The sequence below is a fragment of the Pelobates fuscus genome, chromosome 11, assembly GCF_036172605.1.
Source record: "Pelobates fuscus isolate aPelFus1 chromosome 11, aPelFus1.pri, whole genome shotgun sequence".
NCBI lineage: Eukaryota > Metazoa > Chordata > Amphibia > Anura > Pelobatidae > Pelobates > Pelobates fuscus.
The window spans coordinates 70631498-70652513 of NC_086327.1; the positions used below are offsets into that span (position 1 = coordinate 70631498).

General features: G+C 45.2%; 1 protein-coding gene across 2 annotated transcripts in view; it reads left to right on the plus strand.

Moving 5' to 3' along the window:
* The window catches only part of LOC134577418 (myosin-10-like), a 429924-nt gene that overhangs the window by 232660 nt on the left and 176248 nt on the right, over positions 1 to 21016 (plus strand). For both annotated transcript variants that reach the window (XM_063436146.1, XM_063436145.1), the window contains exon 7: positions 5967 to 6059. In XM_063436146.1, coding sequence (XP_063292216.1) covers positions 5967 to 6059 — 93 coding nt within the window. The remainder of the gene's footprint in view (positions 1 to 5966; positions 6060 to 21016) is intronic.

Consider the following 21016-nt stretch of genomic DNA (forward strand, 5'->3'; position numbering starts at 1 on the left):
TATGGGAGGGAGGGGGGATAAGGACCACTATGGGAGGGAGGGGGGGATAAGGACCACTATCGGAGGGAGGGGGGTGGGATAAGGACCACTATGGGAGGGAGGGGGGGAGAAAAGGAACACTATGGGAGGGAGGGGGGGATAAGGACCACTATGGGAGGGAGGGAGGGGGGGGATAAGGACCACTATGGGAGGGAGGGGGATAAGGACCACTATGGGAGGGAGGGGGGGATAAGGACCACGATGGGAGGGGGGGATAAGGACCACTAGGGGAGGGGAGGGGGAAGTAAGGACCACTAGGGGAGGGGAGGGTAAGGACCACTAGGGGAGGGGTGAGTCAGGACCACTGGGAGAGGGGGGTGAAGGAACACGGGGGTGGGGAGGTAAGGACCACTGAGGGAGGAGGAGGGGAGGTCAGGACATATGGGGGGGGGAAATATCCTTGCACCGGCCCTGCACACACTGCATTCATACACTGCATTCATACACACACTGCATTCATACACACACTGCACTCATACACACACACACTGCACTCATACACACACACTGCACTCACGCACACTGCATTCATACACACACACACTGCATTCATACACACACACACTGCATTCATACACACACACACTGCACTCATACACACGCTGCACTCATACACACGCTGCACTCATACACACGCTGCACTCATACACACGCTGCACTCATACACACGCTGCACTCATACACACACTGCACTCATACACACACGCTGCACTCCTACACACACACGCTGCACTCATACGCACACACTGCATTCATTATACACACACTGTAAATAAATATTCAATTAATATATTTTTTTTAGGATCTAATTTTATTTAGAAATTTACCAGTAGCTGCTGCATTTCCCACCCTAGTCTTATACTCGAGTCAATAAGTTTTCCCAGTTTTTTGGGGAAAAATTAGGGGCCTCGGCTTATATTCGGGTCGGCTTATACTCGAGTATATACGGTATATATATAAAATATAAATAATAGCTTGGCACTCTCCTCTAGCAATATTATGGAATACTTGCCTGGGTGCAATCCACTTTGCGTTGCATATATAAACACTTAGGAATGAAGGATGCACTCACAGGACTTAGTGAAAAAATCTTCTTGGTTTATTCAATCACGGTGTAAACCCAAAACCGACGTTTCGACCTCTGCAGGTCTTTTTCAGGGTTACTTAACACAGGCAAAATATTGTCTTTATATACATAAAGTAAAAGTGCACTTACCACTCAGGTGCGTTGTGACTCCCTTCACCGGAACCCGGAAGTGAAATAGGACCGCCCACTTGACGTCATTGCGTCATTACGTGCCGGCGGAAAGCTCAATAGTTGCTATGGGAACGTGTAAATTGCACATGAGCAATGTGTCTGGGAAAAGTGAGGACAGTATGGTGATAAAAGAGCCAGCAAGATGGAAGAACATGCGAGCATAAATAAAATAATAAGAAAAAAACGATGCATGCTTGACCAATAGTTACCTACACCTGTGAAAGTGACAACCAGTGTATACAAAAAATACGTGAACCAGTGAAAACATCCCTGTGACAAAACAGTGCAGTGTAGAAAACCACAATGACAAGCATTAACTTACAATTAATAATACCTAGTGACTTATAATCAATAGTTAATAATTCCTAGTTCCCCTTTTTTTTAAATGCATAAAAAAACTAATCGCAATTGTAACAGTATGCACTCACTGATTATATGTATTAAATGTATTAAATGTTGTCCTTAAGACTAGACAATTAATTACTGCTTATTTCAAATCATGCTACTTAGAGCAAAATCTGAAGAATAGCAGATAATAAATGAAAAAAATATAAATAAAAAATGATGAAAAAAAATGATGAAAAAAGGGGAGCTGCTCACTAAACAACTGCAAAAAAAGTTTTTTTCTGAAAAAATGATTCCAAAAAAATAAATAAACTGAATAAACTACATATTTTTATTATAATGGAGACCTCCTGTGCAGCAGCAGACACTATCCATAATACCTCTAAAATGTTCCTAAACATACTATTCTTGACATTTAAGGAAAGGGGGCTATTGTCTAAACCAAACTTCTTAAGTGAACCAGAAATCAGAACAGTAATAAATGAACTGAGTCAACATCGTCAGATGATCATTCTAGATGCTCTAATTATATACAAAATACTGAAATGACATTTAATAACCGCCACAATCTATAGAAACATGGAGTACGTAATGTGCTCATTTAATCCCTTGGGGGATGCTGTGTCCAAATGATGGATCCAGTACGCTTCCTTTTGTAACAGTAATTTTGATCTGTCACCTCCTCGATGTGGAGGTGGAACATGGTCGATCGCGATAAATCTCAGTGTAGGCAATCGATGTTGAAAAGCCAAAAAATGTTTCCTTAAATGTCGAGAATAGTATGTTTAGGAACATTTTAGAGGTATTATGGATAGTGTCTGCTGCTGCACAGGAGGTCTCCATTATAATAAAAATATGTAGTTTATTCAGTTTATTTATTTTTTTGGAATCATTTTTTCAGAAAAAAACTTTTTTTGCAGTTGTTTAGTGAACAGCTCCCCTTTTTTCATAATTTTTTTCATCATTTTTTATTTATATTTTTTTCATTTATTATCTGCTATTCTTCAGATTTTGCTCTAAGTAGCATGATTTGAAATAAGCAGTAATTAATTGTCTAGTCTTAAGGACAACATTTAATACATTTAATACATATAATCAGTGAGTGCATACTGTTACAATTGCGATTAGTTTTTTTATGCATTAAAAAAAAGGGGAACTAGGAATTATTAACTATTGATTATAAGTCACTAGGTATTATTAATTGTAAGTTAATGCTTGTCATTGTGGTTTTCTACACTGCACTGTTTTGTCACAGGGATGTTTTCACTGGTTCACGTATTTTTTGTATACACTGGTTGTCACTTTCACAGGTGTAGGTAACTATTGGTCAAGCATGCATCGTTTTTTTCTTATTATTTTATTTATGCTCGCATGTTCTTCCATCTTGCTGGCTCTTTTATCACCATACTGTCCTCACTTTTCCCAGACACATTGCTCATGTGCAATTTACACGTTCCCATAGCAACTATTGAGCTTTCCCCCGGCACGTAATGACGCAATGACGTCAAGTGGGCGGTCCTATTTCACTTCCGGGTTCCGGTGAAGGGAGTCACAACGCACCTGAGTGGTAAGTGCACTTTTACTTTATGTATATAAAGACAATATTTTGCCTGTGTTAAGTAACCTTGAAAAAGACCTGCAGAGGTCGAAACGTCGGTTTTGGGTTTACACCGTGTTTGAATAAAACAAGAAGATTTTTTTCACTAAGTCCTGTGAGTGCATCCTTCATTCCTAAGTGTGTGTATATATATATATATATATATATATATATATATATATATATATATATATATATATATATATATATATATATATATATATATATATATATAAATATAAATATATATGTGTGTGTATATATATGTATAATGTGTGTGTGTGTGTGTTTTACTACTTCTTGTGGATTGGGATATGTAAATGAGTTTAACAAAGAATCAATTTTTGCCTCATGTTTAAATATAACAACACAGAAAAGGCACTGTTGGAAAGATAAGAGTGGGTGCAAGTGAGAGCAACAGAGTTCAAGCAAGCTGACAGTCTGTAGAAGGAGACGGTGGTCAACTGTGTCAAAGGCAGCTGAGAGGACAAGTAATATACCGTATATACTCGAGTATAAGACGAGTTTTTCAGCACATACTCGAGTGAGTGTCTGTATTATGGCAATTTATATTGCCATAATACAGACATGGACCGGGGGCTGGCAGGAAGCTGTTACTTACCTTCACAGCAGCTCCTGTCAGCTCCCTTCTCTCTCCTCCGGACCGTGCAGCTCCCAGGTCAGCTCCCTCTGCAACTCTCGCGAGAGCCGCGGGGTCAGAGCGTTGCCACGGATTACCGTGGCAACGCTCCGCGCGGCCGCTAGACTTGCAGAGGGAGCTGACCTGGGAGCTGCACGGACTGGAGGAGAGAGAAGGGAGCTGACAGGAGCTGCTATGAAGATACAGCTTCCTGCCAGCCCCCCTCCTACAGCCCATCCACTGGACTAACAAGCAGGGAGGGGGGACGAAAAAAATAATAATAATAAAAAAATAATAACATAAAAAAAATAATAATAACATTAAAAATTAAAAATTTTAATAATAATAATTAAATAATTAAAAAAATGCCCACCCCCCACCAATGCTCTGCATCACACACACACTGCACTCACACACACACACACTACACTCATACACACACACACACACACTACACTCATACACACAAACTGCTTTTATATACACACACTGCACTCATACATACACACACTACACACACACACACACACACACTGCACTCATACACATACTGCACTCATATACACACACTGCACTCATACACACACACACTGCACTGCATTCATTATATACACACTGCATTTATACACACACACTGCACTCATACACACACTGCATTCATATACACACTGCATTCATACACACACACACTGCATTCATTATATATACACACTGTAAATAAATATTCAGTTAATATAATTTTTTTAGGATCTAATTTTATTTAGAAATTTACCAGCAGCTGCTGCATTTCCCACCCTAGTCTTATACTCGAGTCAATAAGTTTTCCCAGTTTTTGGGGGTAAAATTAGGGGCCTCGGCTTATATTCGGGTCGGCTTATACTCGAGTATATATGGTAAGTATAAAGTAGTGGTTATTCTTTATAGCAGAACGAAGGTTGTTATTAACATTGGTGAGGACAGATTCTGTTGAGTGGGACAGAAGTCGTATTTCAGAGAGTCAAGAAGGTAGTAGTTTTGACGCTAGGGGCAGCAGTGACATGGTGCAGATGTTTGCAGGAGAATTGGGCTCAAGGGAGGGTTTCTTGAGTATTGGAGTGACTCCGTCTCACTGCTCAATTTTCTACTGTTCACATTGTTTATGCAGTTCTAGCCACATGTCCAGTGTTTGTGATTCACACAGCCTCCATGAAAAGTTTTCATTTTATAGCTCAATCTGTTTACTTTTGAAGTTCATTTATCCTGGTCTGTTAATTGAACTTTAATCACACGCAGGAGTCTTTGTAGGCTCTAACAGGCAATTAAAACCAAGCAGGTTATATAAATTCTAAATTAAAATACGCTGTGCATTAAGGGAAGATTAAACAAAACATTTTTTTTTTTTAGGAAGTGCATAAGGGAGACTGTGTGAGTCCACAAACAAGAGAGGTTTGGCTAGGGCTGAATAAACACAGTGACTAACTCCAAAATGGAAGAAAAATTAGCTGTGAGTGGGAAGGGGCACGATCTATACATTAAAATAAATTAATTAAGCTAAAGTTGATTTGATGCTTAGAGTGTGTTTCTAATGGGGCAATCTAGGAATTATAACTACAAAAGCTTATTTTAGCAGTTTTCATAGAACATGATATTTGGGGACACCCTCCTGTAGCGTTTATAAAACTGCTTTTCAATAGTTTTACAAAAGCAAAAAAACAAACAAACAAAAAAAAAAAAACAGGAATCTCTCAGCACCCTGCTCGTCTATTGTCTTAGATAATTAATTTCACGTTGTGTATTTTCTGTTCAGAGGCAACAAGTCTTGGACAGCAATAGTAGGCTATGAGTTCTGGTGCTGCTTCTGTTTATTTGCTAAGTAACTTAATTTTATTTGTCATGCATAGAAGTAAATGAGGCAAGTATGTGCAGTACTGCTGTAGAAGGCTGTGAGAGTCCTTTTAAGACACCTGAGGTCACAGAGGTCACTCGGTAAATCTAGTCAATACTATTGACTGGGTAACTTGTTTTTATGTATTTGTTTCTCTGCCTATCTGTCTCTGATTTTCATTGTTGCCCTTTTTTAAAATGTATCATTGTTTTTTTTTCCCTAGGGAGAACTTGAGCAACAACTCCTACAGGCGAATCCTATCTTAGAGGCCTTTGGGAATGCAAAGACAGTAAAAAATGACAATTCTTCGCGATTTGTGAGTGGACCTTCCTTCTTTCACTATTTATTTTTCGAGTTTAGTTATCTAAAACTCAGTTTTGGTTGGTTTCAAACCAGTTAAAGATCAAAACAATCTAAAGTAAAATCTCCACCACCAAGATAATGATGTCTTGAAACACCAAGTATATAGTAATTATACAAATTTTTGCTTTGTGAATGACGTCCACCACCAAAATACCATACAAAACAATAGGGGATACAGCTTATTACTAAAAAAAAAGAAAATCTAAATATATGGTTGTATTGCTTTAATTGGTGTAAATTATATGCACTCAATTGGACTCATGGGATAGTGAAAATATAATCAGTTCCAAGGTTCCTCCCCTGATATCCTTGGAAGCAAAATGCTCTGTAGATCACGAACACCTCTAATCTAGTAACTTCAAGTAAACCTCAACAGGATTCGGCAGTAACGTTTAAAAGCCATTTATTGCTTTGCATCAAAGAACAAAATCACAATAATGTAATAATATAATAATATACAATACTAAAAATCTTAAAAACAAAGGTCCAACTTGTTTAGCAATCCAAAAGACAAAACCATTATCCATAGCTAAAATGTAACTCTATAATAGGGGCAGTACAGAATTTCAAATCTAAGGTACAAGCCGGAATCTGGAAGTCAGGGAAATCTGTCCTGAAAATAAAAAAAGGCATTTTACAGGAGGGCAAAGGAGTCTGTTATCCTCCCAGGAGATGTTACTTTGGAGCCAGAAGCCTTTTGACTTAAAAGCCATTTTAGTTTTAGTCATATTTTAGTCATCTGAATTGTTTTGGTTTTAGTCTAGTTTTAGTCGACTAAATCTCCAGTAGATTTTGGTTGACTAAATCTCCAGTAGTTCCAGTAGATTTTCCCTATAAAGACAATACTAAATAAAGTCTAGCAGAGAATTGTGATATTATAAACCGTGAAATTGAGATATTTCGGCTATACATTATGACAAAAGCTAATTATTGTATATACTTTGTTTTCTTTTGAATAACAATTGAAGATTATGCTAGCTTTAGTGTACTAATAATATTAATTTTAATAATGACAGGAGGCAAGTATTTTGCATATCTCTCTTTACTAACTCCATACAGCAGTAAAGAAACAAGTAGAAAAAAGAACCAATCACAGGAGAGCAGGATGTGCACAAGGCAATGTGACCTTATCATTTCCTCTTTCAGAAAGCGACAACAAGCATAAGTAAATTTATAGCAAACAATAAAACTAATAATAACTCCAAGTTCCCATGTGCGAAGGAGCAAACTTTCAAAGAATTCTAGACGAACAACGAAAAAGAGTTCATGGTTGAGACAAATCCGAAGGATAAAATCTCCAATAGTTTCACGTGAACTGCCAATTATCTTCAGAGACGAATCATACTGAAAAGAGAATGTGTGACAGGTTTAGACATAGTCACGAACATGTAACTCCAATTATAGTACCACCTAACATCCCATTGGAGAATATAGTAACTATAATCTGATAACTGAGTAATTGTAATGAGAGCTCTAATGAGGATTCCATATTAATGGAAGTACGAACATATCATATAGGCACCAATGTGAGAGGCAAACCTACCTTAGCACCTGATATCTGCAAAGCAAACGAATAGAAAGGGTGGGCAGCGAAGCAGGGGGGGGGGGGGGAAATACTCGCCTCCTGTCATTATTAAAATCAAGATTATTAGTACACTAAAGTTAGCATAATCTTCAATTTTACCCCATGACAGGAGGCTTCGTATTTTGCATTTTTAACGCTGAGAAAAGAGTATAAAACTGAATAAGAGTCCTACGGTGTGCCGAGAGACCCAGTATTCGGCATTGTGGGGAGGTCTTCCCCGTTGAGCACCCACGTATACACCATCTAACGGGAAATTATACAAGACAAAGTCTGACCGTTTGTCAGCAGGATGTTTAGTCCCGTAGAGTGAAAGGAGAATGACCTCCACAACTCATAAGCTGGAGAGGTATGACATTGGGTAGTTGGTATCCTAGAGGATCCTAGTCCCTTGGGCATCCTCAGGTAGTGATACGGGCTGCAGTTCTGTCTCCATCCTCACATAAGGGATCAAGGTGCAGTGCCGAACCAGACAGGCTGGGAATGTCCAGATGTAGGGGTAGGGTCGTCGCATCCCTGGTTTCCCAGATTCCCAAGAGGTCCCCGGCAGCCTGCGATCGTCCGCTGACCTGCCAAGAAACCCCCAAAGCGGGTCCAGGTCCCCAGGTAGCCGACCTTCCTGGGATAGAAGATGTGAGTACCCTATGGCTCCATGAGGAATTGTTTGCCATGAATGTAGCAGGAGAAGATCCTCACCTGCTCGAGAATTACTGTAGACCTTGTAAGTATGAGAAGCATAAGTCCTCCGGGGAGGTCAGGTCGGACAGAGCGCGATCACCATCGTGCCTCGACTTATACTGTGACGAGTGGTAATATCCAAATCAGTTGGCCCCTATGAGATGTGTCTCCCTCAGGAGACGGGTTGATCATCTGTGAAGAAGACGTGGATCGAAGGAGCCTACATGTTGTCTGATAAACGTGAGTTGGTCCATCCCGGTGGATGTGAAACCTGACCGCCTAATCTGTGGTTACCTGCAGTAGGGTGCAGCCAATCTAGTACTTCTTTATCAATCCATGTATTGTGAAGTATAGGACCAAGAAGTCTAGGTATACAACATACAGGGTTACGGTGGTTCCGCGGAGAGTCGTACGAATATTCCCAAGTTGTGTAGGAGTCTAGGAATCCTCTGAGCGAATAGTCTTCTACAAGAGGTTAGTGATGTACCGTACTGTTCACTGGCAAATAGTTCCCGGCGAACATAGCGTGTTCGCGTTCGCCGCGGCGGGCGGACACATGCGCAGTTCGATCCGCCCCCTATGCGTCATCATTGAGCAAACTTTGACCCTGTGCCTCTCGGTCAGCAGACACATTCCAGCCAATCAGCAGCACACCCTCCCTTCCACACCCTCCCACCTCCCTCCCAGCATCCATTTTCGGTTCATTCTGAAGCTGCATGCTTAGCGAGAGGAGGGAAAGTTTAGCTGCTGCTGATTAGATAAGGAAATTGATAGCTAGGCTAGGGTATTCAGTGTCCACTACAATCCTGAAGGACTCATCTGATCTCTGCTGTAAGGACAGCACCCCAAAAAGCCCTTTTTAGGGCTAGAACATCAGGCTGCTTTTTTTTCTGTGTAATGTAATTGCAGTTGCCTGCCTGCCATCTTCTGTGTCAGGCTGGATGCTGTGCCCATTTGCACAGTCAGTGCCACCACTCATATCTGTTGTCACAATAGCTTAAAGGAACACTATAGTCACCTAAATTACTTTGGCTAAATAAAGCAGTTTTAGTGTATAGATCATTCCCCTGCAATTTCACTGCTCAATTCACTGTCATTTAGGAGTTAAATCACTTTGTTTCTGTTTATGCAGCCCTAGCCACACCTCCCCTGGCTATGATTGACAGAGCCTGCATGAAAAAAAAAACTGGTTTCACTTTCAAACAGATGTAATTTACCTTAAATAATTGTATCTCAATCTCTAAATTGAACTTTAATCACATACAGGAGGCTCTTGCAGGGTCTAGCAAGCTATTAACATAGCAGGGGATAAGAAAATCTTAATTAAACAGAACTTGCAATAAAGAAAGCCTAAATAGGGCTCTCTTTACAGGAAGTGTTTATGGAAGGCTGTGCAAGTCACATGCAGGGAGGTGTGACTAGGGTTCATAAACAAAGGGATTTAACTCCTAAATGGCAGATTGAGCAGTGAGGCTGCAGGGGCATGTTCTAAACACCAAAACTGCTTCATTAAGCTAAAGTTGTTCAGGTGACTATAGTGTCCCTTTAAGCTTTACATGTAAAAAAAAATAAAAAATTTCACTGTAATAGAAGAGCAGTTAGTTGTCTGGGTGTCAGGCCTCTATCAGCGTGTGCTCTGCAGACCAGTGCCAGCGTACTTTGACAGTTGCCACGCATATCTGGTGTCTCTGTAGCGTGCTTTTACAAAGAAAAAAGGTTTCCAGTGTAAGCCAATAGCATCCAGTCAGTGTCCTTCAAGCGGCTGTGTCAGGCCTACAGTGTGTGCTCTGCAGAACTGTTCCAGTGCACATTGCCACTCATATCTGGTGTCTCTATAGCGTGCTTTTACAAAGAAAAAAGGTTTCCAGTGTAAGCTAATAGCAGCCAGTCAGTGTCCTTCAAGCGGCTCTGTCAGGCCTACAGTGTGTGCTCTGCAGAACTGTTCCAGTGCACATTGCCACTCATATCTGGTGTCTCTATAGCGTGCTTTTACAAAGAAAAAAGGTTTCCAGTGTAAGCTAATAGCAGCCAGTCAGTGTCCTTCAAGCGGCTCTGTCAGGCCTACAGTGTGTGCTCTGCAGAACTGTTCCAGTGCACATTGCCACTCATATCTGGTGTCTCTATAGCGTGCTTTTACAAAGAAAAAAGGTTTCCAGTGTAAGCTAATAGCATCCAGTCAGTGTCCTTCAAGCGGCTCTGTCAGGCCTACAGCGTGTGCTCTGCAGAACTGTTCCAGTGCACATTGCCACTCATATCTGGTGTCTCTATAGCGTGCTTTTACAAAGAAAAAAGGTTTCCAGTGTAAGCTAATAGCAGCCAGTCAGTGTCCTTCAAGCGGCTCTGTCAGGCCTACAGTGTGTGCTCTGCAGAACTGTTCCAGTGCACATTGCCACTCATATCTGGTGTCTCTATAGCGTGCTTTTACAAAGAAAAAAGGTTTCCAGTGTAAGCTAATAGCAGCCAGTCAGTGTCCTTCAAGCGGCTCTGTCAGGCCTACAGTGTGTGCTCTGCAGAACTGTTCCAGTGCACATTGCCACTCATATCTGGTGTCTCTATAGCGTGCTTTTACAAAAAAAAAAGGTTTTCAGTGTAAGCTAATAGCAGCCAGTCAGTGTCCTTCAAGCAGCTGTGTCAGGCCTTCCTTCAGTGTGTGTTCTGCAGAACTGTTCCAGTGCATATTGCTAGTTATCTGGTGTCTCTGTAGCGTGCTTTTACAAAGAAAAAAGGTTTCCAGTGTAAGCTAATAGCAGCCAGTCAGTGTCCTTCAAGCGGCTGTGTCAGGCCTTCCTTCAGCGTGTGCTCTGCAGACCGGTGCCAGTGCACATTGCCACTCATATCTGGTCTCACAGTAGCTTGCACGCATAGTACCACTAATACCCCAAAAAATGACAGGCAGAGGCAGGCCACCCCGCAGGGGCCGTCGTGGTCGTGGTGCTGTGATTCCCTTTTGCCCTAGAATAATGCCCAGTTTTCAGAGGCCACGTACCCTGAACTTGAAAAGTTCTGAGGACATAGTTGACTGTTGTTGGCTGTTGTACCATGGTGTTTGGAGTCGTTGTCTCTCTGCGTCAGAGCACTTAGGTCTTAGGAGTGGTACTATTCATCCTTCGTGTATATATATATATATATATATATATATATATATATATATATATATGTGTGATATATGTTATTGTTCTAACACGACCCCCTCCTCCTCCTTCCTCAGATACGCCTCCCATATGTTCCTGGCTTCCACTATGTGGTGTGGGGGGTGTAGCCGCTGGCAGGTTTTTGTTTCATATGCTAGGTTTAGGGAGATCTGTTGGAGAAGGCTAGATCTCTCCGGTGGCTGTTGTTGTTTCCACCCTCTGGCTATTAATAAGTTGGCAGCAATCAAAATATGATATGTTAGGTCGGCATGTGCTTTTGGGAATGGGTCAATCGAGATGAAGAGTAGGGCATTTTCTGGTCTCAGGTTGGTTCTCGTGACCAGTGCCCCTTGTATCACCCCCTCAACTGCCTTCCAGTATCCTCTGATGGCCGAGCAGGCCCACCAGATGTGGAGCATTGTGCCCTACTCTATTAAACATCTCCAGCAAAGTCTCAAGGTGTTGGGATATATGGTCGCTAGTCTAGTCGGTACCAAGTACCACCTATATTGTATCTTGCGCATTAGCTCTAGCATCTTCTTCCATCTCCCTGTTACAGAAATCACTGCCATATCCATAGAAATTGTAGAGAATATCCAGGATAGTTTTAAAGGGCCAAATCATGTCGCCTGTTGAAAGAGGTGACCTTGCTCGGGTCCCAGGTGTGCGGTTCCTAAAATGGCTGCCATATACACGTCCACTGATAGGAGACACGGAAGGTATTAAACTGATCAGAACAGACTGATACCTGGTCTGCAAAGCATGGTCAGGGCAGGTATATCACCTACACTGCGCATTGGGTAAACCTGCTGACGGCTGCCAAGCATGGAATGCGTGGCTCTGCAGAGGAGTTGATGACACCACCACGACTTGCAGGCAGGCCTGCTGCCACCTCCTCTACTCCTCCTACTTCATCCTCTTCCATAACCTCCTCGGCTGAGTCCTCTTCTGCTGCTGCGTCTTGCTCCACATCAACGGCACCCCCCCAGCTCCCCAGGTACTATTCCACATCCTGGATACGGCAGTGTCACGCCGTCTTGTGTTTGACTTGCTTGAAAGCAGAGAGTCACACCGGACAAGCACTCCTGTCTGCCCTGAACGCACAGATGGAAAAGTGGCTGACTCCGCAGCAACTGGAGATCGGCAAAGTGGTTTGTGACAATGGAACAAATTTGTTGGCGGCATTGAAGTTGGGCAAGTTGACACATGTGCCGTGCATGGCACATGTGGGTAATCTGATCGTACAACGCTTTGTGCATAAGTACACAGGCTTACAGGACGTCCTTCTTGTCTCTGTACTTAACCGCCAACAGCTCCTCTTGGCGCAGAGCTGAGGTCTCCCCCCTTCGTAGCCGGGTGCTGCAAGTTGTCCTGGGAAACCTGTGCTGTTCTTTTTAATTGTGCCGCAAGCTACTGTATCAAAACAGTACAGTAGCTTGAACAAAGGGACACTTGTATAAAAATTGTCAGTATACAAGTGGTACCCTTTGTTCATCAGGGGGAATATCAGGTCCCAGGCAATCTTGCCACTGGTTCCCATATGTTCTGGGCAACCTGGAGGGTCAAGGTGGCTATCCTTTCCCTCGTAAACCCGGAAGGCCTGAGTATACCCAGTCTCGCTATCACAGCGCTTATACATCTTTACACCATACCTAGAGTGCTTGGAAGGAACATACTGCTTGAATCCCAGCCTTCCCTTATACTTCATCAGGGATTCATCCACGCATATATTCCTTCCAGGTGTATAAGCCTCTGCAAACCTGGCAGCAAAGTGGGTAATCAGGGGGCGGATTTTATACAGCCTGTCAAACTGAGGATGCTCCCTAGGGGGACACAGGCTGTTGTCGCTGAAGTGCATGAAATGCAGAATCATTTCATACCTCTTCCTCGACATACATTGGGAGTAAATGGGGGTAGAGCAGATGGGGCTCCAGTAGGAGCGGATGGAGGGCTTCTTTATGATGCCCATCAGCATAGTCAATGCCCAGAATCTTTTAAATTGTGGCACAGTGTGTATCTTTGCCAAAAAAGAGTCCGGATTTGTAGCTCAGAATTGATGGGCATATAAATTAGTTTGAGCGACAATGTTCCCCAATACAGGGATCCTTAGGACAGGTGTCAGTCCATATCTGCCAAGTGACCCTATGTAGGGGGAACAGTCCCTATTCTGATCTGTGTCAGTGTGTATCAGGGTCTCTGAGGACAGGTGTCAATCCATATCTGCCAAGTGACCCTATGTAGGGGGAACAGTCCCTATTCAGCTCTGTGTGAGGAGGAGGAACAACGGGAAATGAGTAGCTCGGCATCCAACCTTGTGCAAATGGGGTCTTTCATGCTGTCGTGCCTGTTTAGGGACCCTCGTATAAAAAGGCTGAAGGAGAACGACCTGTTCTGGGTGTCCACGCTACTAGACCCCCGGTATAAGCAGACAGTGGCGGAAATGTTACCGAATTACAACAAGTCGGAAAGGATGCAGCATTTGCAAAATAAATTCAAAAGTATGCTTTACACAGCGTATATGGGTGATGTCACAGCACAACAGGAATCTAACAGGGGAAGAGGTGAAAGTCATCCTCCTCCTCCTCCCACGACCACGTCATATCTGCCAAGTGACCCTATGTAGGGGTAACAGTCCCTATTCTGCTCTGTGTCAGTGTGTATCAGGGGCTCTGAGGACAGGTGTCAATCCATATCTGCCAAGTGACCCTATATAGGAGGAACAGTCCCTATTCTGCTCTGTGTCAGTGTGTATCAGGGATCCTTAGGACAGGTGTCAATCCATTTCTGCCAAGTGACCCTATGTAGGGGGAACAGTCCCTATTCTGCTCTGTGTCAGTGTGTATCAGGGTCTCTGAGGACAGGTGTCAATCCATATCCATTGCGATTTAGGAATGTTAGGTGATTTCTGCCCTTTATGGATTAAAACCAGACTCTGCATCAACTGTGTAATTTTCCATGGGAGTTTGGCATGCCACAGTCCAGGTGTTAGTCCCCTTGAAACAACTTTTCCATCACTTTTGTGGCCAGAAAGAGTCCCTGTTGGTTTTAAAATTCGCCTGCCCATTGAAGTCAATGGCGGTTCGCCCGGTTCGCGAACATTTGAGGAAGTTCGCGTTCGCCGTTTGCGAACCGAAAATTTCGGGTTCGCGACATCACTACAAGAGGTTCCAGCCGGTTCTCGGATGAACGTGGGTGTTGACGAGTTTTCAGTTCCCTGGAGTGATCTGAATGAGGTTCTCCTGGAAGAGAGCGTCTCGTCTTCCCCGCCTGTATTCATTACTTCTTTCGGTAGTTTATCAGGGCCCACCAGGCTCCGAGCTACTGGATCGAGAAGGAGAGGATGTCCCCGGAAAACTGGGTAAGGTGGTCGAGTGGGAAGCAAGAAGACCGTCCTGATGTGTCTTTAGGTCCTGAAGGCAAGTCGGTTGACTACGTGAAAGTGGTCTTCCCCAGGATTGAGTGCCTTTCTCGTAGATGTGGTGAAATCCCCTGTTGATGTAGTAGGAGGTATATTGATGGTATCTGTGTGTACCATGTTCTCTGTCCGCTTATCTGGAGCATCATTGGTTGACTCTCGCTCTATATGGGTAGTAGAGCTAGCGGTAGCGGATCTCAGGTCAGATGTCCCGAAGTGGTCGACGACCGGCTCTGTTGTCAACCGGTTCCAAAGAATCCCTTGTAAAGGTAATCGCATAACACCTCCTTCCTAGGGGTTTGGGCCCTTATGAAAGCCGTGGGACCCTTGCGTGTCTAATAAGTTCCCTTTGGAAATTTGTGCCCTGTGCCTGGGGTTCCAACTATCTTGGCTCCCAGTACCGCCAACCATCCGTCAGTGCGGAGGAGTGCTGATATGGGAATCCTATGGGAGAGGCCAACACTGGGGTTTCCTGCGAGGAGCAGAAACAGTTTTTTGAGTCCATATACCCAAGTTGTATGCCCGTTCCTGGACGATGTTTGGCAGCGTCCAGCATTGCCCATGGTAAGGTCGTGAATCCTGAAAGACCTCCTCCGTTGGTCACTATAGTCGTCTGAGCCGTTCTGACCAGCATGGAAGGGCATGGGTTTGTCCGACGGTCAGCGGATATGGAAATTCGAAGCAAGAGGCTGCAAAGCCATGAGTGCATAACGTTGTCAAGTAGGTTTATCTAGTAAGAGATACCCCTGTGTAAGGCACAAACCAGTATTCAGGCACAGGATGCAGGGCAAACAGATCAGTCTACTATGACAGTAGGCAGTGTTCACGGAAACCCTTGCGGGTCTATTCCGAATCATGGCCAAATAAAACAGACTGGGGCTCACCCAGTACATAGAGGTTGCCATAGCATTGCCTCCGCTCATCAGCAGTACCGTGCAGCGCACGTATAGTGGGGGCTCACCTCGGGTGCACAGGGTATGAACCTGTAACAGACCGTTTCACCAGACAAGGGGTTAGAACCGCTTAGACGATAATCCCCTTGTAACGGACCGTTTCAGCAGACAAGGGATAAAAAACGCTTAGGCGATAATCCCCTCTTCAGAGACAGGCACAGCTACTGTAGAATCACCAAAACTCCCGAATTGCATATAAGTGAATGCACCAAACTCCCGAACTGCATACAAGGGAATAAGGTAACACTCCAAACTCCCGAACTGGAACCTCACGAATAGCTGCTAACAGACGAACAGGAAAAGCTCCCAAGCGGCTTACACCCTGGCAATCAGTCCCTAGCAGCATACATTAAATCCCCCCAAGAACGAGACGAGGCTCCGTGTTGAGGGTCAAGCAGTGGTCTGTTTAATGAGGGCTACCTGCCCAGTATTTATGCAGGTCTCCCACCTGGTGGACACTCCCCTAGGGGACCAAATGGGAGACTGTAACAAAAGACAGACATGTATCATTTTAGGACATACAGTCACATGTACTTACCCACAATACTTTCCCACAATGCATCCTGGCTTCCTCTCCTCTGTCCGGGAGATAATTGGGAAGTAATTCAATTATCTCCCAGGACAAAGGCAAATCGACATTATGCACATGGTGAACACAAGACACAATATTCCTTTAAAATACACAAAGTTACTTTTTACACATAAAACACAGACATGTAACATATCCCCAGATAGCTCAGGTCTGAGTGCACATTATTAGGTGAATGGCACTCAGACCACATGAATACAGTTTAAATGCCATGGAGCCAAAGTCTTTAATTCGATGAACAGGCTCCATGGCATGGCTATCTGGGTTAAAACATTCACATAAAATGAACTAACGAAGTTCCAGGAATTTGCTAACTTGTCCCGAATAGGAACCAGGGGGCTGGAGGCTCAGCGGTGCCTGCACGTAAAAGTGTCCACTTTTAGTGCATGAAAGCCGGGCAGAAAAGCGCTGGCTGCCCAGGGAGCTCCAGAACACCGCCACCGTGTGGCGGCTAGGTGTAACCGCACCCACCGAGTAACAGTCAATTGAGCTGCGGTTAACCGCAGCTACTGGGTGGTCAATTGCCGGCACACGCTCGTTAAGCCACGGTTAACTGCGGCTTCAGGGAGGTAGGCACACGCCAGCCTCTGGGTGGCCAATTAACGGCGCCGGCCGGCTTCCCACGGCTCTGGGGAGGCTGATAGAAGGCAGTTTGTTCGGTAGATAGAATCTACCGAACGGCTGTGTAGAAAGGGAGGAATAAACCTTTCTGCACAGTAAAATTAACTGTTTAACTGCCGGCCCATAATCCAAAGGCAGCAGGCGGGCAACCAGGCTCCTCCAATGCAATGTGGCGAGATTGGTCTCGTCACATCTCTCTCCTTTTCCAAATAGTCTAACAGGGTATCTTACCTCCTGCCGGTCAGTGCCCTTGTTAGTCCAGCAGCCCACCCACAAAACAGAAACAGCAGTACAGCCCACCCACAATAAATGGTTACTACAACTGATTAAGGGAGAATCTTGTCCAGGTCCAGGTGCCTCACCACGGCTGTGTAGGGGACTGGTAGGCTGCCTTGGTGGGTTGCTGAGTGGGCAGAGACCAGCGGTACTCTGCCCTGGTGCCAGCACTACCACGGGAGTAGTCTGGTTGGAGCCTAGTTCCTGGAGACCGACTGTCTCCCCTTTAGGTGCACAGCTCTGCTGTGGAAGGGGGAGACCGACTGTCTCCCCTTTGGATACACAGCTCTGCTGCCGGAGGGGGAGACCGACTGTCTCCCCTTTGGATACACAGCTCTGCTGCCGAGGGGGAGATCGACTGTCTCCCCTTTGGCTAAACAGCCCTGTCATGGGGGGTAGGACCAACCGTCCCTACCCCCTGTGCTGAAAGTGCAGAGACCCCGGTCCCATCTGCACAGGTGTGGGGCTTACAGTCTCCCCCTGGTACATTAAGCTGCCGCTGGGGAGAGGAGGTAACAGGCTCCTCTCCCATACATACTTCCAGCCTCCGTGGAGGGAGACCGACTGTCTCTCCTCCCAGTACAGAGTCCTGCTGCTGGGGAAAGGAGACTGGGCTCTCTATTCCCTGCTGGATACTCTGCCGCTGGGGACTGGAGACTGGGCTCCCAATTCCCAACAAATAACACTGCCGCTGGGGAATGGATACTGGGCTCCCAATTCCCAACAAATAACACTGCCGCTGGGGAATGGAGACTGGGCTCCCAATTCCTGGTACATCACACTGCCGCTGGGGAGGGAGGACACTGCTCTCCTCTCCCTGGACTTCACACTGCCTTCCCAGGATATCACTCGGCTGCTGGGGGGCAGGAACAACTACCTCTTCCCCCTGTAACTCAGCCTGCCACTGGGGAGGGAGGACACTGCTCTCCTCTCCCTGCACTTCATACTGCCTTCCCGGCATATCACTCTGCTGCTGGGGGGCAGGAACAACTACCTCTGCCCCCTGTAACTCAGCCTGCCGCTGGGGAGGGAGGACGTTGCTCTCCTCTCCCTGCATTTCACACTGCCTTCCCGGCATATCATACTGCTGCTGGAGGGCAGGAACCACTACCTCTGCCCCCTGTAACACAGCCTGCCGCTGGGGAGGGAGGACGCTGCTCTCCTCTCCCTGCATTTCACACTGCCTTTCTGGCATATCACACTGCCGCTGGGGAATGGAGACTGGGCTCCCAATTCCCTGCAGGACTGGTGGAGAGATCTCGGTCCCATCTCCACCGGCCACCTGGGGTTCTTCCCTTTAAATCTCCTCAATATCTGCCCAGCTGAATGGGTCTGGATCTGGGTCTCTGCTTCCCTGCTGAGCCTTCTCACTGGAGTGGAACAGATTTTGGTAGCCCTGCTCCAGCTCCATCTCTCGGGTCACTAGGTGGATCAGGTCTTGCTCTATCTCCTGAGTGTTGTCTCAGTCATACCTGCTCTCCCTCCACTCCCAGAGGTCACTGAACCGGGTTTGTGAAGGGGTCCCAAATTCAGGCTCTGAAAAAGACTCCCATAACAAGCCAGGACCATCAAACTCCTCTCCCTCTGGCTTGTCATGCTCGGCTGTCCAGGGCAGGTACTGTGCAACATACCACCAGAGCGCCTGGTAGGCATCTTCCAGCCACACCTCCTGCCATACTCGGAGCTCCAATTCCTTCACCCATTCCTCCAGGGGCTGCTCTCCCAGGAAGGGCATCCGCAGGGCTACTCGCTTCTGCAACCGCTGGTCTTCCTTGGGGAGTCTCTCGCCCTGCTGGTACTCCGCAATACCCAGTGCCTGGTACCAGATGCCTTTACGGACTGCATCTCGGTCATCCATGGCACCCTCATCATACTCCACTGCTGGTTCTATCCTGGTGCTGTCAGGGTCGCTGTACTGAGACATGCGTTGCCCACAAATTGTACAATTCAAAGAAATGGTGTCTCCTGTAGCTGTCCTTCTGGCTGTAGGAATGATCCTGCTGCTTGCCACCAATTGTAACGGACCGTTTCAGCAGACAAGGGGTTAAAACCGCTTAGACGATAATCCCCTTGTAACGGACCGTTTCAGCAGACAAGGGATAAAAACCGCTTAGGCGATAATCCCCTCTTCAGAGACAGGCACAGCTACTGTAGAATCACCAAAACTCCCGCATTGCATATAAGTGAATGCACCAAACTCCCGAACTGCATACCAGGGAATAAGGTAACACTCCAAACTCCCAAACTGGAACCTCACGAATAGCTGCTAACAGACAAACAGGAAAAGCTCCCAAGCGGCTTACACTCCTGGCAATCAGTCCCTAGCAGCATACAGTAAATCCCCCCAAGAACGAGACGAGGCTCCGTGTTGAGGGTCAAGCAGTGGTCTGTTTAATGAGGGCTACCTGCCCAGTATTTATGCAGGTCTCACACCTGGTGGACACTCCCCTAGGGGACCAAATGGGAGACTGTAACAAAAGACAGACATGTATCATTTTAGGACATACAGTCACAATACTTTCCCACAATGCATCCTGGCTTCCTCTCCTCTGTCCGGGAGATAATTGTGAAGTAATTCAATTATCTCCCAGGACAAAGGCAAATCGCCATTATGCACGTGGTGAACACAAGACACAATATTCCTTTAAAATACACAAAGTTACTTTTTACACATAAAATACAGACATGTAACATATCCCCAGATAGCTCAGGTCTGAGTGCACATTATTAGGTGAATGGCACTCAGACCACACCAATACAGTTTAATTGCCATGGAGCCATGGAGTAAATGAGGGGGAACATGGTCCCTGGAGTCTCGGTAGACACGGGATCAAAGATGGCCACCGCGTCATGCTTGGTCACCCCACAGACTGCCCTGCACCAAGGTAGTGGATGTTGGAAAGCATCCAGCACATTACCGGGTGCAGGGTATGGGGCAGCCTGAGAGAGCGAGGGCAGTGAGTCCAGCCGTCCCCCTAAGGGTTGTAGGAGGAAGGGGTCGAATGGATAGGCCGGAAGAAGGGGTTAATGCCCGGGAGCCAGTGGGAGCCGACGGGAACCACGGGAGGGAAGGGGGAAGCGGGGAAAGTGGGACCCCAGGTGCCCCAGGTATAGAAGGCCAGGAAAATCGCCAGAAAAGTAATGATACATATGGTATATAGTACATCTACCATAACTATACATAAAACCTATCAAGTCAATAATAAAATTTACACCTAACACCTATAAAACCCATGTTATAAAATACATATGACATCTATTAAATACATATAAAGTACATATAATACTTATCAAAACAAAGGATGAAATGCCTATAAAACTGATAAATTACAAGTGATATTAAAGGAACACTATAGTCACCTAAATTACTTTAGCTAAACAAAGCAGTTTTAGTGTATAGATCATTCCCCTGCAATTTCACTGCTCAATTCGCTGTCATTTAGGAGTTAAATCACTTTGTTTCTGTTTATGCAGCCCTAGCCACACCTCCCCTGGCTATGATTGACAGAACCTGCATGAAAAGAAAACCTGGTTTCACTTTCAAACAGATGTAATTTACCTTAAATAATTGTATCTCAATCTCTAAATTGAACTTTAATCACATACAGGAGGCTCTTGCAGGGTCTAACAAGCTATTAACATAGCAGGGGATAAGAAAATCTTAA